General features: G+C 37.9%; 1 protein-coding gene across 4 annotated transcripts in view; it reads right to left on the bottom strand.

Moving 5' to 3' along the window:
• Positions 1-226: 226 nt before the first annotated feature.
• NDC1 (NDC1 transmembrane nucleoporin) overlaps positions 227-18875 on the bottom strand; it is a 57515-nt gene continuing 38866 nt past the window's right edge. For 2 of the 4 annotated variants that reach the window (XM_005878652.2, XM_014549783.1), the window contains 5 exons: positions 17781-17831; positions 15342-15405; positions 13890-13990; positions 6377-6537; positions 227-2724 (listed from right to left, as the gene is read on the bottom strand). In XM_005878652.2, the coding sequence (XP_005878714.1) occupies positions 2661-2724; positions 6377-6537; positions 13890-13990; positions 15342-15405; positions 17781-17831 (441 nt within the window). In that variant the 3' untranslated portion in view covers positions 227-2660. Of the gene's footprint in view, positions 2725-6376; positions 6538-13047; positions 13141-13889; positions 13991-15341; positions 15406-17780; positions 17832-18875 lie in introns of those variants that run through there. The other 2 variants (XM_005878650.2, XM_014549784.1) reach the window with 2 other exon arrangements.

Raw genomic sequence — 18875 nt, forward strand, 5'->3', positions numbered from 1 at the left:
ATTAATTAAAATTTTAAAAATAATAATAAAATAAAATAAAATTCAGGCTCCTTAGAGTTACCATTAAATACTGATCACCCACCAAATTAGTCTGGTTAAGGACAAAGGCTGATTTCTCAAGAAGTTAAACCTTTTCAGGTTTTATAAGCAACAACAGTGGAGATGTAAATGAAATGGCTAAGGAAATACACACCAGAAATTAAATAATTGACCCTGTATATACACATTTCAATTAATTGTCCCATTTTTTAAAATGTCAATTTATTTTTCTACCCAATTCAAGGTCAGTGATATACAAAAGTATATAAACAGATTACCATATTTACAGGAAGACATACAAAACAATTACCAAGAACAAATCCAGCAAAGTAACAAACTGAAGCTCATCCATGTCCACTGAATGGTGCGATGTTTATTCTAGGACAGTTTCGCGGTTCTCCGGGAAAGAAGTTCTGTGGGTTTATAGCTTCCATAAGGGTCAAGCAAACATTACAAGAGCGGAAAGAATCATGTTTTATACCGACAGTCTGAGTAAAGCTTTTAAAAAACACTCTAATCTTCAGGCCAGTGTTAGAGCACCAGTGGGCTCATAACCAAGCTGTGACTTCATCAAAGGAAACGCTTCTCTCCTCTTGTACACAGGAGGAGCCAGAGGAGCTTTTTAATAACAGGTGACTGAGCCACACCCTACCCCAACAGATGGTATGGAGATTATCGACACACAAAGAGGAAAAGGAACTGACTCCCTACCAACTAAATGTAATCCAGATTTGGGGGGACAGTTTCCAGACCCCATCAAGAAAACTTTATGTGACCTATATTTTGTACAAAGCACATTCTTTTTGGAGAGAATTTGGAATGAATACCTCAAAAGTTTTTACACTGCTCATCAAATACACCTTTGCCCCAAGTATCTGGCAAAAATCTACACTTAGCCAGACATTTTATCCAATAGTTTAAAGGAATCATCCCATCATCAGTCTCAGGAATCAAATGGGTTAAATACTACAATTCTTTAATGGAAGCAGAAACCAGAGTCCTTTTCTCCCAAAATGCCTCAGCACAGAGAATGGAATATAAAAAGCTCAGTGGCTTTAAAACATAAAATTCAACAGTTCTCAGTCAACCTAGCCACAATTTTCTGGCCATCTGTAAGTAACTACCACTTTCAAAATTCAACTTTCACATTCAAAAGCGATCAACTCCTCTTCAGGGGTGAAAAGAAAAAGCAATGGCAATAGCCTAAATCCTCCACACACTAGACAATTGGGGAACTGTCTCATAAAGACACTTTAAAGGTCAGTAGGATTCATTTATAATTTGGCATGTGCTGGCTGAAGGGGCAACAAATAGAAGGAATAAAGATATAGTACATCAAGTAATCAGACAAATTGTAGACATATATGCCATATTAATAAAGACTCATATACAATACTGTGTTGACTAAAGAAAACATTATGGGACACTGGAGGAGAAAAATAACAGGAAAAAAAATTACAAGGAAGCATTTCAGTCCAAAGCTAGTCCAGTGGATATCTACTAGTAGGATTTCTAATCTTTCATCTCCAAAGAAATTGAGCAAATAAAATTACCTTGTTCACTTTTGGGACATACAACATGCTCCCAAGTAATCCCTCTGACGTCTTGGTCTCACTTGCTATTTGATGACTAAGTTGTTTCTGGCTGTAAAGATTTTCCTAATATATTTTAATTAGCCAGTTAACACAGGGAAGACTGCTCCCTCTGAGGCCAAAAAGCTTCACAAAATAATTTCATCTAATGAAGATGAAGAGTGGTAAAAAGGGGAAAAGTCTCCTGGTTTTTCTTGCAAAACTTTTTCTCTCACTTGAAGAACTCTACAATCACTTAATGTTTTGTTCCAGAAAAAGAAAGTAAAATTAGTTGAGAAAATAGTCATGTACTTAATTGTTTACTAGCATGATACAAAACAAATTCATAGATGTCAGTCGACTGTCTTTTAAAAACCAAATGTGAATGTTTAATCTTGTAACTTAAGAACTGAATTTTTCCACATTCCTTTATATAGAGTTAGCATCTGTAAATTGAGACTTTTTTTTTGGACAATCATGCAAATTTAATTTGTCTCTGGAAACAAAAACATAACCTAACAGATTGACAAAATATGTCCTTTAGACAATATATTTTCTGTGAACTTTTCTCCAATGTTACCATTTTAATCCTTTAGTATACAGAAATGACTCTAAAAAAGTTTATGTATTTCAAGTTTACAAGAGTTAAACTCTCAGAATGACTAGGAAGGAAGACTGGGTCAAGTCAACCTATTTTACCTTCTGAACTGGCTCTAGTCCTCTCAAAAGTAAATTCTAAAAAAATCCTAATTATTATTAAGCTTTATAAGCTGGAGACATTTCTACTGCCATAGATGTAACTGTGAAATTGAATAAAGATTTTATTATACCACACATACAAGCAACTGGTACAGAAAAGGCCGTTTTCAGTTATTCTGTTGAGAATTTCTTTCCATGATTTCTCCCATTAAAGTATAGTTTTCAAAGCAACCACCACGACAAAGGAAGCATCTAATTAGTCCATTTTCTTCTGATCCAAGAATGCTGAACATTTACTGTCCCATCTGTAGTTGTATCAGCAGTGTAATGAACACAGTTTATATTACTTAACTATTCTTTGAACTCCAAGAACTGTTGAAGTCTTTTCTGATGTTCTGCAGATGCTTGCACAGCACTAAATGAAACATAAATTCAAAGCATAAGCTTTATTTTACATTAAGCATATTAAGTGAACCACAGAGCACAGAGTCAATATTTTTCAAAACAATTAAAAACGAAGAGAAATCTTCACTTATTTAGTACTTCTGAAAAAGTTGGATGAAAACTCTCCTTAATCTAATGAGGAGGGCTTGCATTCAGTAATGGCATGCTTCCACCTTTTAAAAGACCAAAGCAAATTAAGACTGACAAGTGAAGGCATCGATTTTAACCTGCTCTGCTATGGAACCTGCTGTGCAGAGTTCCAGGCCTTACAGATTTTCTGGATTTTATTATTTTATTTAAACCAGATTCCAACATTATCTTTGAGTTGTGGAGTATTTGAATTGCCTTTAATATAAAATCCTTTAAACTAAAATGTTTGGTTAAAACATAATAGACTCCACTAATCGTTTTCAAAGGTAACAGCTTTGGTTTAGATTTACTTTTCCCTTTGAAAATAAATTCTGTCTTGGATGAGGAAATTGAGTTCTCTCCCAACCTTCACCCCCACAAACATACATTACCTTGACAAAAGTAGGGCAAATATACTGAAACTAGTAAAAACTTCCAGGCAAAAAGTGAATACAATGGAAGATTCTAATTTTCTAGATGTTTAATAGTAATATATCACTACTCAATAATAAAATTCCAGTAATTGAAGGTCACCACTTTTGAAAGTGCCAAAGAATCTTGCTAAAAACATTTTTGCTACACATCATTCTAAAAGTCCTCATACATACACATCTCTGCTTTCTTAAACCATGTTGCTGCTTCTAATAGAACCATTTCAAGTATTTTTGTGCAAATTCCCACCTAGGTGCTATTGAGGCTGTCATCTCCAACTAAATGGCTCTGAACTCTCTCAAACACAAAGTCTGCAGCTTTTTTCATGAATCTTCTCTCTGCTAGCAGGCACTGCACTCGTTCCTACTACTGTTAGTACTCGCGACTCTAATATCTGTCTCTTCCCCTCAAATTTTAACGTGTTATAAGTTAGAAAACCAGTAAATCAAATTTAAACCTGGTTCTCAGAGGTGGAGCTGTGGATAATGAATAAATTAGGTATTATACAATAATAATAGATTTCCAAGCAACATATAATGTACAAGTGTGGGCTTTATATATGTAAGCTCCCATTGTATATCTATTAGCAACAAGTGGAACAAAGTGGGATGAATAACATAACCCTTTCATGGGAAGGTAACTGTAGCAGAAAGGTTCAAAGGTTAGAGGAGACAGCACAACTTACTGGTTAAGATTATAGACACTATAGATAGAACTCGCAAGTCAGAAAGTTTTGAGTCTGAATTCTGGCTCTGCAACTTACTTACCTGCAAAATCTTGAGCAAGTTACTTAAATCATTAGGCAACTTGCCCACAAACACAGATAGTCAATGATAACCAGACATAAATCTAAATATATCTCTACACTTTTCCCACCATATCATTCTGTCCTATATTTGTACAAAATAGTCTCTACTGACCTCATCAATTTTAATGCACATATAAAAAATTTGGCTCTTCTCAGAGAAAAGAAACTGAGGCAGAACTTCATTCTCATAATTTTTTATCAGCCATCTATCTCCCTTTCTTTTCCAAGAAATATCTATTTTCCCCTTCTTCCTGTTTTTGCACTATCATCTACTTCATTCTCTACATTCATTGGGTGTTTTCTGAGAGTATTCTGCATGGCAGTTTACATCTCAGAGGCAGTCTAATGGTGTACACAGAAAGTTGAATTTTTTTTAAATATATTTTTCTTGATTTCAGAGAGGAAGGGAGAGGGAGAGAGAGAGAAACAACAATAATGAGAGGGAATCATTGGTTGGCTGCCTCCTGCATGCCCCCTACTGGGGATCGAGCCCGCAACCCCGGCATGTGCCCCTGACCAGAATCAAACCTGGGACCCTCAGTCCACAGGCCAACGCTAGGGCTATTATTATTATTTTTTTAATTGATTTCAGAGAAGAAGGGAGGAGAGAGAAACATCAATGATGAGAATCATTGGCTGCCTCCTGAACGTCCCCCACTGGGGGATGGAACTGGCAACCCCGGCATGTGCCCTAACGAACCCGGGATCCTTCAGTCCACAGGCTGACGTTCTATCCACTGAGCCAAACCAGCTAGGGCAGAAGGTCGAATTTTAAAACCAAGAAAGATCTGATTTCAGGTTCATGTTCTAACACTCACTGGATTGTGCTACTAAGCAAGTTCTTAAGCTTTTTGAGCTTCAGTTTCCATATCTGTTATGGTAATATCTACACCTCACAGGCTCTTTGAGAAGAGTAAATGAAAAAAATATATACATTTTAAGTACTAAGTGTATTACCTAGGACAGCACTGTCCAGCAGTACTTTCAGCAGTGATGAATATATTTTGTATCAAAGCTATCCAATACAGTAGCCTAGTACTAGCTACTACAGAGGACTTGAAATGAGACCAGTATGACTGAAAAACTGGAATTTAAATTTTATTTCATTAATTTATATAGCCATACATGGCTATCATATTGGAGATCAGATGTAGAAGGTACTCAATAATAGATTTTGTTTCTTTTTAAACAAATCTTAAGAATAGAGGATTATCTATAGCTCTTTTGTACTCCCATTCAAAACCAGTGTGTTCCATAAAACCTGCTATTGTTGCTGCCTAGTTTTATGGAAGTGAAACAAAACATACTACTGTTTCGCCCTGGCCGGTTTGGCTCAGTGGATAGAGCGTCGGCTTGTGGACTGAAAGGTCCCAGGTTCCATTTCGGTCAAAGGCATATGCTCCGGTTCTGGGCTTGATCCCCAGTGTGGGGCGTGCAGGAGGCAGCCAGTCAATGATTCTCTCTCATCACTGATGTTTCTATCTCTCTCTCCCCTTTTCCCTTCCTCTCTGAAGTCAATAAAAATATATTTTTAAAAATTTTAAATGAAATAAAAACATTAACATTTTTTTAAAAATTACTACTCTTCTAAAAGCAGGTGAATAAAGTTTAGGAAGTCCGAAACTATTAACTGATTGCATACAGAAAACACAGAGTAATCTCTCATCTTCTAAAGTTCATTTATGATTATGAGAAAACATAGTTTAGTCAGTGAATTAGTATCCCTTATCCTGCCTACTTAAATTATTTCATAAGAAAGCAAGAAACATCAATGAAACTAAATATAAACAGGCTTGGCATTTGTGGTTTTCTTTCTGGCTCCGTGTCTGAAGGTGTGATCTGTCACTGTTTTTCCAGCATGATTCACAAAGCACTAAGGACTCATTTATGGAATACTCTGCTCACCCACATCTTAGTTTGCTGACCAAGATGCAATAACAGAATTATTTTTTTGCCTTTTTTTCCTCCCTGAAAGATGTTTTCCTGATTTAAAAAAAACAATATGTAATTATACTTACTGCTTTTATAACTTTCTATTTCTTTTTGTCCATTTGAAAGAAGGCCCCAAAGCTTATATGATAGGCCAAATTTTATAAAATATGAAGTCTAAATTCAAGCTGTTAATTTCCAGTAGGAATCATGAAGGTCCCAAAAAAACACTTCCAACGTGCGAGCCTTTATAAACTTCAAACCTATTTCTTAGGAAAACTCTTGAAAATGGACTACCATCAGGGATCAAAACAGGTAAACTTACTTCAGATGTTCACCAAATGTAGTAGTTATTCGATAGATGGCAGTTTTTAGTGATGCTCTAAATGCGAATCTTAATGTTTTATAGGAAGTGTCCACAAGGGTTCCTGAAATCCGAGGTGGTTTACTGGAAGCATGAGGAAGCTTGAAGTACTTGTCAACTGCCTAGATCAAAGAAAGAAAACACATTACAGCAGACTACCAAGGTCGACTGAGTCCAAAGGATTAAGACTACTTCAGTTAGACAGACAGATACATACTTTATTTATTTTGGATCACAAACTTTTTGAAAAACAATGCAGTAGAGGTTCAGCCACTTCAGTAAGTTCCCTGGAAAATAGTCCTTTCCTCTTAAAAAAAAAGAAAAAGAAAAAGCTATACTTCACAACCCCTTGAAAAAAAATGACCTTTCCTCCAAAAAAAAACAACAAGAAAAATTGTCCTTCACAACACCCTTGAAAATGCAAAGCTGGGAAGTGAAACACAGATATCCTACTCTGCTTATGTGTGTCGTTTAGAGTCTTTATTAACTCAGCAAAAGAAACCAGCCAAAACTTGATACTTTACAAAATAAAAGTTACTTACTAAACTATATTATCTTCCTTTATAATTATAGATGATAAAGCATCTATGAGTAAGAATAGATTGGGGGAGAGAGAATTCAAAAGTAAACACATCTGCCCTGGCGGGTGGGGCTCAATGGTTCAAGTATCAGCCTTTGGGTCTGATACCAAAGGGTCGCAGGTTGGATTCCCAGTCAAGGGCATGTATGTGGGTTGCAGGTTTGATCCCCGGTTGCAAGAGGCAACCAATTGATGTGTCTCTCTCACATCAATGTCTCTCTCTCTCCCCATCCCTTTCACTCTAAAAGTCAATACAAAAATAACCTTGGGTGAGGATTAACCAAAAAAGTAAAACAGATTTTACTTATAGTTGACAGAGTAATTTAAGTATATTTTTACAGGCCAAAGGTAAATAATATCATTTTAAAATGATATAACTAGCCTAACCAATGTGGCTCAGTGGTTGTGTCGACCTTAGAACCAGGAAGTCTTGGTTTGATTCCCGGTCAGGGCACATGCCCAGTTTGTGGGCTCGATCCCCAGTGGAGACATGCAGGCAGCAACCAATTGATTATTCTCTCTCATCGTTTCTCTTTCTTTCTCCCTCTCTGAAATCAGTAAAAATGGGGAGCGGGCCTAAGCCGCAGTCTGGTCTCCCTCTGCAGGAGGCAACCAGGTGGCCGATCAGGGGACAGCACTGCCCCCCCGCATCACCCCTCCACTACCGCTCCCATCACCGTCTCCTCCCTCTGCCCACTGGCACGTGCCTTGGCTGGCTGGGCCGCCTGCCCTGACCCTCACCCAGTCGTTCTGCTGTTCAGTCGATTTGCATATTATGCTTTTATATAGGATGTCTTTTTAAAAGTTCTTTTACTGAAGTTTAGCAGAGTTTGGGGGAAGGAACAAGATTTGATATGTGTGTTCAGTCTGCCATAATAACTTTAAGTCCAATCATGTATTATAAGAGCATTTCTCAAGACTGGGACATACTTGAGATAATTTTAGGCAGTATGGGAGGTGGTATTCAGTGATATACTTAAGCAACATTAAATAACATTGAATCATAATGGAAAAATTATTTTCTTTCCAATCTTCTTATAAACCTTCTGATTAACTTTCAGCATAGCGGTAAAAATAGTCCTCATCATTTACTACCTTGATCCAATGGACCCTTTTAGTTTAAAGTCATTTTACAATTTAGAGAAGAATGACAGGATAATGTAAAATAATTTCATAAACATTTAAATAAAGACATAAACATTTTCCATGTTTTGAAGACATATACATTTGAAATGGACAATGTCCTTTGACTGCAACTCATTAGCTACCATGCATAAGCCTGGAACATATCCAGCTTGTAATACTGATTTCAAAATGAAAATATACCTCCAGTAGGTTCTAGCTTATCATTACTTCTGGTTTTCTCTTGCATCTGTACCATCATATATAATATTTTTAAAAACTTTTGACAGCTTATAATTTTGTTGAAGAAAGTTCAACCATTTTCTTTGCACCATAATTGCAAAATAATTTCATTATTAGGCTTATAAAGACAAATTCAAAAGATTAATCAGTGACTTTTTCCATTTTGCCATTATCTATGCTTTCCAATCATCTTTGTATACACCTTTGTATACTTTCAGCATTTATCCACTATGAATTGTATAAAGTAAATTTCAGTGCACATATATCACAGAAGATGAAGGAATATACTGTCACATATACTTTTAGCAAAATGGGTTGATTCAGGCTCTTATTTACATTGTGGGATAAAGTCCTTCCTGTTGAATGACTTACTAGATGAGAATATCACATATATTTCCTTTTTCTCCTTAAAAATATATTCTTCTGTCATCAATTCTTGAGTTTTGGAAAATATATCTAGAATATTATCATTTGAAGATTTAATCTGAAATTCCTCATGTATGACCCATTTCATCATCATCATTAAAGTCTACAGCTGTTCTGTCCAATATGGTGACCACTAAGACATATGTAGCTCTTAAGTACTTGAAATGTGGCTGGTCTGAATTCAGTTATTCTGTAAGTAAAAAATACACAGCAGATTTTGAACACTTACTATAAAAAACATGTATAAAATGTTATTTTATATAGATTACATGACAAAATGATAATATTTTAGATATACTGAGTTAATTAAAATAAACTTTATCTGTATTTTTTAATGTAACTACTAAAAAGTGTAAAGTTACATATGTGTATTGCATTATATTTCTATTGAACAGAGGTGGGCAGGAGTGCTGGTATCTGTCTCTTTGCATTCATCTTCTGATTTATCTAAATGACTAAAATTATGAAGGCAGTATATGACTAACTTAAATCTAAGAAACACTGGTTTACAATATTTAATGATGTGCTCCATGGTTAGGAGAACTGAAGTACTTAATTAGCTGTGAGATTAAACAAGTATCTATTGAGCCTCATTTTATGCACTGCACATGGTTCCTGCCCTAAAGACTCAGATCATAAAAATGGGATCTCAAATATCTAGTTAAAGAGTACTGGTAAGCAGTGAGTATAATATACTACTGAACAATATACTCTTTAGGAAAAGTGAAAAATTCCATGAAGGCCTTACTTTGGCCCTAATAGAAGTCTAAAGAGGGGTTATACTATGAAAACAGATACTTTTTGCTCATTTACTAGTAAATGCCAAATAAAGAGAACAGTCCAGTTGCTCTTTCCTGAATATTTACCTACCAGGGTCATTAACAAATGTCCACTGTGCAGAGCCTTGAAAGTCCCTGTATACTTATAACCTAGTGGAAACGGAAGTTTACTCTACTAAAGCCAGAATCCCAAACAAATGCTAAGGAGAAGAGCAGGCCTTGTTATTGGAAACGTGCTCCATGGTAGGAGAACTGAGTGCTTAATTAGCTGTGAGATTAAACAAGTATCTATAGAGCTGAATTTCTCACCCTGAGGACTGCTGACATTTTGGACTGGGTAACTCTTTATTACGGGGACTGCTCCTGTTTAGCAGCATCGTTGCCTCTACACAATGGATGACAGTAGCACTTCTCTAGTTGTGGCAATCAAAATGTCTCTGGACATGAACGGCTGTCTTCTGGGGAATAAAACTGCCCCTGGTTGAGAACCACTGCTATAAAATAATAATAATACTAGATGATGATGACAGCCAAGTACCAGTCAGATGCTACTGAGACAAGGTCCCTGCCTCTACTCCAATAAAGACAATGAAAGTAAATGGACAATTAAAATGCAGTATAATAAAGTACTAAGATGGGGATACAGAGCAGAGCCAGACAAAAGGAGAAAAATGTGTTCTAGGCAAAGAAGGAAAGAAAAGACATCAAAGATTTAAAGACATCAGGTATAGAGTCAGAGTAAGGTTAAGAAAACATATTTGGGAGGAAAAACTGAATAGTCCATGGTGGTTACTACAGCAGAGGGCTCATGGGAAGAATAGGAGAGTGGCTGGAGTCCAAATGAAGAATCTCTGTTAAGAGTTAGTAGGGGCAAGAGACCACAGTAATAATTCAGGTCAGGAATGCCACAGGCCTGCAGTAAGGCCAATGCAGAGGGATGGGCAAAGAGAATTGATGGCTAGTGAATATGAGATTGATCCCTTAGGGTTTTGCCACATGAGTACAACTGAAGAACATGGGGACAGGGAGTTGAAAGAATTAGTAATAAAATGATTGTGACAGACATAAGGTCTAAGGAAGTGAAAACACTGGTGAGGACAAAGTATACAGAAGAAGCAAGGATATGAGAGGGCTGTGCTTGGAGCAAGGGCCCTTACATGAGCCCTCAGATCTATAGGTAAAATTCAGGGACATGAAATTTAGGATAAAACTGTATATTTAACCCTAGCCAATGTGGTTCAGTTGGTTGGAGCATTGTCCTGTACAATGAAAGGTTGAGGGTTCCATTCCCAGTCAAGGCACATACCTAGGTAGGGGGCATGTACAGGAAGGCAACTGATCGATGTTTCTCACATTGATGTTTCCATCTTCCTCTCTCTCTTTTCCCCTCTCTGAAATTAATAAGCATGACCTCAAGTGAGGATTAAAAAATGATAAGGAAAATTTTAATTTAAAAAATTGCATATTTATCTTCATGAAATTCTAATTAAAATTTAGCATGTCTTTCAATTATGATTGTAAGCAACAAATCACAACATCATTAGTAGTTCCTGTGACTTTGTCACCAACAGAAATCACCAATATCTTCATATCATACCACTATTGCAGTTATTTTGAAATACCATTCATCTTATCATTATTTCGAAATGAAAATAGCTATTAGACTTACTGATAGGTCCTGTTATTTAATGCATTGATTAAAAAGCACACATTATAGTACAAATTTAATCCTTTCATAATTATATTTCAAATATAATTGATTTCCTTTCTAACCCTAAGTACTTTATTTTATGCATTTAAGAACATTATTCTGAGGTCCAGGGGCTTCATCAGACTCTCAAAGGAATCTTTTGGAACAAAAACATTTAAGAATTCTGGCTTAGAAGACTGAATCCTAAAGTTTTTAAGCTTTGGAGGTGGCGAATTCAGGGGATAATGAGGCCCAGGTAACGCCATGGATGAGACTGAAGGGTATATGAAAGAGTAACAAAGAGAAGGACGTCAAATAACTGTGGTGCCAAGGTGTGGAACAAATATCCATCCATATGGACACTGAATTACTCACTTTAATCAATCTCAGGATATGGGGTGGAAAAGGAAAGACTGTAAGGTAGTTTGCAAAATCTGATGACTGCCACGTATGATAAAAAGGCCGACTGTGATGTGGCCTAGGAGAGATGAGATGCCATAAGCCTCACACAAGGAACGGTTTTTACCCTCAGAAGTCAAGTACCAAATTACTGGACCTGTTCTTTGTTCCTTTTACTCCTTTCAACTCTCAAAAACCTATCTCTGCCTCCTTCTACTCTCCTTTCCAACTCCTGTTTCAAAGTAAACAGGACCTGACCGCTTGACAAATCTGTAATTCCTACCTTCCTAACCAAAGTATGAATAACTACAATCAAGTAAGCACATCGCTTTCCTTGTCATACCTACCCATAATCAACTATGAAGAAGAATTAGAAATACTTATGGTGGGGAAGTGAGAAGAAAGTAACTTGGGTACAGACTATCTCTAGGGCAGTGTGAACCTTATGAAATAAATTCAGTTTTAACCAGCATTTTAAAACATGAAATAGAATGGAAAACATCAGAATGCAATGCACATAGTAAAGGTAAGCACTGTTCTAAGAATCTTTTATTTCTGTTACACACACATACACATCTGAGTCTAATGTAAACATACCGCAGGTCATGGTTCAAAAAGTTTGAAAGCCATGGTTCCAGAGGTAGAACCATCTCTCTGAAGAGAACCTCAGGCGAAAATAAAAAGCCCACAACGAGAATAAGGAATATGGATCTGCAGCTTTCCCTGGGGTCTACTACACTGCTAATGTCCTGCAATCAGCTTGGGGGTCAGGTCCCAGCTCTACCACCTACAAGACATGCATGTAAGAAAAGTCACTGCACCATCGAGTCTCCCTCATCTGTAAAGAAGAGCTAAATATCTCCATCTCCATTATTTCACAAGACAGTTATGAGGATCAAAAATAATATAAAACATTGTGCTGTTATTGTCACTTTATTTCAAACTACACAGCCAGACTGATGAGAAACAAATTACACGAGTACCAAAAATACGCCCAAATCATTGTTACCCAATTGTGCGGTTAGACAAGCCAAATATTAAAAGTTGTGGGGAAATACTAGGAAATTATTTCTTTAGAGAAAGGTAACTAGGAGAAGAGGACAAATAATGAAATTATTCATGTGTACATACGTGTCTCAAGTAACACACATGAGAAAATGGGCACAAAGAGGACTCAAAGCAAAAAAGAAAAATCACTAGTTTTGATGGGTAAGACTTAGAGGTAAAATGAATTGAGATAAAGAAAGGAACAATGAAACATGTTTTCATATCTTAAATTGCCTCCCAAGACCAAAAGATGCACCAATTGTTATCCTTCAAGCGTAGTTCAATATCACCTCCTCCAGAAAACCTACTGCACACACCAGCCCCTACCTACCTCTAAATGTCTCTAGCACTCAGTGTTTATATCTCTCATCTGACATACAACTAATATTACTAGGCGGTATAAAACATATAATCCAAGATGAAGTCAGGAAAGGCCCTACTGGAAAGAAAGAAGTATACAGTTTATTTCTCTGCCTTTAAGTTTAGAACTTAAAAAATCTATTAATTTAAAACTATGCATCCATCCTGCCCCGTCAGTGTGGCTCAGTGGTTGAGTGTTGACCTATGAACCAGGAGGTCAGGGTTTGATTCCTGGTCAGGGCACATGCCCCAGTTGGCTGGATCCCTAGTAGGGGGTATGCAGGAGGTAGCCTATCGATGATTCTCTCTCATCATTAATGTTTCTATCTCTCTCTTCCTCTCTGAAATGAATAAAAACATATTTTTTAAAACAGAAAACTATGCACCCGTCCTGATGGCGGGGGATCCACTGGCCTCAGCTCTATCTTTTTTGGCTTCTGGCCAATAGGTAACTTATTATCTTCATGGGTAATTTAACTACATGTTACTTTCAGTAAATACAAATTGTGTAAGGATCCAAACTGAACAGAATCCCAATATCCTAAATAATCTGATTAATACCAGAGGTATAGCCTCTAGGTTTAATATACTTTCTTTTTCTGTTACTACAAAATTATTTATAAGTGAATTAAAATGATCTCTTCCTAGTTGATATTAGACTATAATTTCCTGAGGGTGATAATAGTACCATTATTTTAACTTCTAACATACTAGTATGTTTTGTGACTCAATAAATATCATGATATATAAAAAACAAACTCAAAGACTAGGGTGGGGTAGGGGGAGAAAAAGACCTTTACCTCCACCACTCCATCCACATTTGCCTACCTCTTGCAGTGTCAACAAAGTATTAAGAATTGCTGGTAGTGTAGTCTGGACAACTCCAAATCTATCTTCTGTAAATGACGCTGCTACTAAGTGTGACAAACCTCAAGGGGAAAACAAAAAAGTTAAAAGTGAATTAAAATTAGGCAAATCTACTTGCATATATCAATTGGACAAAGGACTGATACTCTTAATAGATGAAGAACTTCTAAATAAAAGAGGGGAGGTAATACAACAGAAAAATGGGCAAAGATCAGAATAGGCACTGGAACAGTGCTTAGCTGCAGTAGCCTTGAATAAGATAATCTGCTTTATGTTCTAGTAACAAACTGTTTTTCTAAATGACTAGAGGCCCAGTGTACGAATTTGTACATGGGTGGGGTTCCTTGGCCTGGCCAGCGACTGGGGCCGATTGGGGCCATCTCACCCAGTCCCAATCGGGGCCAATCGGGCCTGGCCGGCCAGGGGGAGGGACCGTGGGAGGTTGGCAAGCTGCAAGAGGTTGGCTATGGGAGCACACTGACCACCAGGGGGCAGCTCCTGCATTGAGTGTCTGCCCCTGGTAGTCAGTGCACATCACAGCGACCGGTCATTCGGTCAACTGGTCATAATGGTCTTGAAACACCATGCACACACACACACACACACACACACACACACACACACACACACACACATACTGCATTTGGTAATGGTAAGTGATAGGAAGAAAAACAAAGGATAATAAGGGAATGCAGTCAAGGTTATGAGGATACTTTTCATTAGGGGTCAGAAAAGGCCTATCTGAAGAAGTATCATTTAAGCTTTGAGAAGGCAGATCTATAACATAAATTGTAAGTTCTTTAACAACGAAGTTTACATATTTAATCTAAGCTAAATATGTTAGAATATATTAAATGTTAAGTTATGTCAACATAAATTGAGAGTTAAAAACAATTTCTCTATTGCAGTTTTTTTGAAGGAGAGAGAAAGATATGCAAGAATCCCAGGCCCTGCCGAAACCGGTTTGGCTCAGTGGATGGAGCATCGGCCTGCGAACTGAAGGGTCCCAGGTTCGATTCCGGTCAAGGGCATGTACCTGGGTTGCGGGCACATACCTCGTAGGAGGTATGCAGGAGGCAGCTGATCGATGTTTCTCTCTCATCGATGTTTCTAACTCTCTATCTCTCTCCCTTCCTCTCTGTAAAAAAATCAATAAAATATATTAAAAAAAAAAAAAAAAAAAAAAAAAGAATCCCAGGCCCAGTTTCTCTGCTTATATAGAAGGAAAATTTCTGCCCAGATTAAAGCACACCTAAATATTTAAGAAAAATGATCTAGATAAAACAAAGATATAAAAATGTATCCGAAAATTCAAAGATTGAGATCAAAATCCAGAACTGACCTTACATGGATTACACTTCAATATTTAACTGATAATTAAAATCATAGTTGCAGATCACTGAAATTGCTTACCTTCCAAAGCCCAAATATGCATTTGGGCATCTGCAAAAACAGCCTGAATGGAGGCCTCTGGGTGCTACAAATACAACAAAAACATTTAAGTAAGTTCCACTGGGCAAAAACTCTTATTTCATCTAATCAACTATCCTATATAATCCTATTCATATATAATAAAGAGGTAATATGCAAGTTGACCGTCACACCCTCACACAAGATGGCCACCCCCATGTCGTCACAAGATGGCCACCACAAGATGGCTAGTAGGGGAGGGCAGTTAGGGGGGACCAGGCCGGCAGGGGAGGGCAGTTAGGGAGGACCAGGCCTGCAGGGGAGCAGTTAGGCATCAATCAGCTGGCAGGGGAGTGGTTAGGGGGTGATCAGGCTGGCAGGCAGAAGTGGTTAGGGGCAATCAGGCAGGCAGGCGAGCAGTTGGGAGCCAGCAGTCCCGGATTGTGAGAGGGATGTCTGAGGGTACCCAGATTGGAGAGGGTGCAGGCTGGGCTGAGGGACACCCCCCCTCCCCAGTGCATGAATTTAGTGCACCGGGCCTCTAGAGTAGACTATAACAACAGAAAATGCACAGCTGCCTCTTAAGAATTAAAATCTGGAATTCTTATACAATGTGATCTAACTGCAATAAAGCATTCTGCCACCAACTTACTATGTGATCCTTGCCAAGTCCCTAAATCTCTATGTGCCTCAGTTTCTCATTTAAAATAAGAGTTGCAGACATTCAACCCATCTTAGAGGATTAGTATAGAGATCAGTTATTTTCAAAACAAAAGAACTACCTAAGTACATACTACCTCTCTTGAATTGTCTACCCTCAACCCCACTCCAAACCACCCAACTTTCTTTAATAAAACAAAGCCGAATAGTATGGAGCAACAAACAATAGCCCATTTATACAAATACTGGCTTTGGTAATGCACCCAATGAAGCCTATTAAGTACAACAGCATGTTAGATCTCTCAACATCAAAGAGTAATGTCTATAACTCCTTATCATACAATAGATCGATCCACTTGCAAACCTAGAATCAAAAGCAGCATTTACCTCCAAGAAAAAAAGGAGATCTTGCTCAGCCTCTGCCTGCCACCTATTGGCTATGCACCCTTAGGCTAGCTACTTGACCTCTCTGAGCCTCAAGTTTCCTTATCAGTAAAATGAGGACAAGAAAACAACTCACAGGAATGCTGTTAGAATTAAATGAGGGAACTTAAGTGAAAAGAGCATGGGGTACATCTTTCTGAAACAAAGCACTAAAGTAAAACTTCAGACAATTCCTCTTCCTCTTGGTGGAAGACACCTTCTTTAGGGGTCGCATAGTTTACCCAAACCTCTATGGTAGATTATTTTTTATAAAGGTAATTAGAGGATGGCTCTTCCCTGCCACATTAGTGGGGGGAAAAAATGTCAAGAACTTCAAGTGTTTCTTTGTTATGTGCATCTATATTCTATCAGAGTTACTCAGCTCTTTCTCCCCACAAGAGTACACTCCCAAAGAATAAAAATAAGTAATGTATGTCAATGCAACTTCCACTTTAAGGCATAATTGAATGCAATATTAGCTAATACTGCAATATCTTCAGAAAGAGAGAAGCTGGATTAAAAAAGAGAACAAAACAGATATTCTTTCCCCTACATACGGACAAAGGTTTTTCCTCATCAAAGGATTATTTAACACACAACAGCTGTCGCCAGTGAAAACAGGAATGAATTTTCAGCTTCTGCAACTGAGATTTACTCTCTTATGGCAGCTGGAGCAAGCAGCTGAGAGACAAGCTGGAAAGTCTTTTAGTTTGTGGCCTGAATTACAACTTTTTATGCAACACAAGTTTAACATCTTCAATCTAACACAGTCATCTCTCTTCTGAAGAGCAAATTGGCCACAAAGATGTTAGCAGGACAATGAAACATAAAGGAACGCCATGGATTTGCTCATTTTGCAGGATAGGGTTGTAGATCAGCACAAAGCTATCTGCAGCCAAGACACTCAATAGGCCAACTACAGTCAAGCCCCAGGAAGCCACTGAGGTGAGATGTGAGGTGAGAATGGGCAGCTATTGTTAAAACGGAGGTTTAGTGAAGCACTAATACAAAGCTGCCTAGCTTGCTAAGATCAAGCTACTTATTTATTTATTCTTAAATATATTTTTATTGATTTCAGAAAGGAAGGGAGAGGGAGAGAGAGAAACATCAATGATGAGAGAGAATCACTGACTGGCTACCTCCTGCACACTCCCTCAGGGAATCAAGCCCACAACCTGGGTATGTGCCCTTGACTGGAACCGAACCCGGGACCCTTCAGTCCACAAGTCGACGCTCTATCCTCTGAGCCAAACCAGCTAGGCCAAGCTACATATTTAGAAGTCAAATCCTATCTGCTACTTAATTTCTTATTTCATTTCCTCGCCCCCCATTCCCAATGCTATATCTACATATTCTTACCTTACTGAAAAAATACATTATCAGCACCCGTTTTGACAAGAAATTCTTAATCTGAGTTGGAAAAAAAAAAGAATGAACACATTCACAGTTTCAATTCTATTTAAATGTAGTATCACATATTTCCCGGTTCTCCTTAACATTACTTTAAATAAAACACCTCCCATCTTAGAGAGAAAGAACAGTATTTACAATAATCCATGTAAGGAAATACATTTGTACAATAAACTGGATAATCGAGATGGGCCATTTAACCTAAATTGCATTCCTATGTACACATGTCTAACTCCCCCAATTAAAGACCTGTCATAATTAAAGGAATTTTCAGTGGTTCTGGTAATATTTTCTGAGACCATATTCTTTCTCAATTCTTCAGGGCTATCTTGCTCTTTAGCCTCTATATATATATGTTTCCCCTACCCCCATCTTCAAATCTTAGTTTGTGAAGTGGTTTTCTACTAGTTGACATTTATAGAGAAAACAATTTCTTAGTATTATAAACTGACAGTATTTATGGCATCTAGAGCCATATGGGATACTGAAGTCATAAAATGCCTTCAGTTCTCCCCTCTATTAATTGATCCTTCTATCAGCAAATGTAATTATTCCCCATCTTTAAAAAGTAAAACCCTGAGAAACCAAGATGGCGGCATAGGTAAACACCGGAAATTGCTGCCTCCCACAACAAATTCAAAAATACAACTAAAAGACAAAACAGACATCATCCAGAACTACAGGAAGGCGGGCTGAGTGGAAATTCTACTAGAAGGAAAGAGAAAAGCACACTGAGGCTCAGAGGAGCTGCGGAAGTAAAGTGCAGAGGTATGGAGGAGGCTCGAGCGCACGCGGCAAAAGCTGGCGACTGAGGACACCACTGTCTTTTTGAATCGGGAGGGAGCCACAAGCCCCCGACTGCTCTGAACTCCAGTTCCCAGTGAGTCTCTGGGGACCTAGACTCATAAGGGGAGAAACTGGACTGTCTGGCAGCGGGCAGAACTCGGAACTTGAGGGCGGCTTTCTCTCAAAGGTGCTTGCAGCAATTACCAGGACACTGAGACGTGGGGCCCCTTAGGGCAGGGCTGAGGATCAGCCATAGCT

Source organism: Myotis brandtii, unplaced genomic scaffold, assembly GCF_000412655.1.
Source record: "Myotis brandtii unplaced genomic scaffold, ASM41265v1 scaffold57, whole genome shotgun sequence".
Taxonomy (NCBI): domain Eukaryota; kingdom Metazoa; phylum Chordata; class Mammalia; order Chiroptera; family Vespertilionidae; genus Myotis; species Myotis brandtii.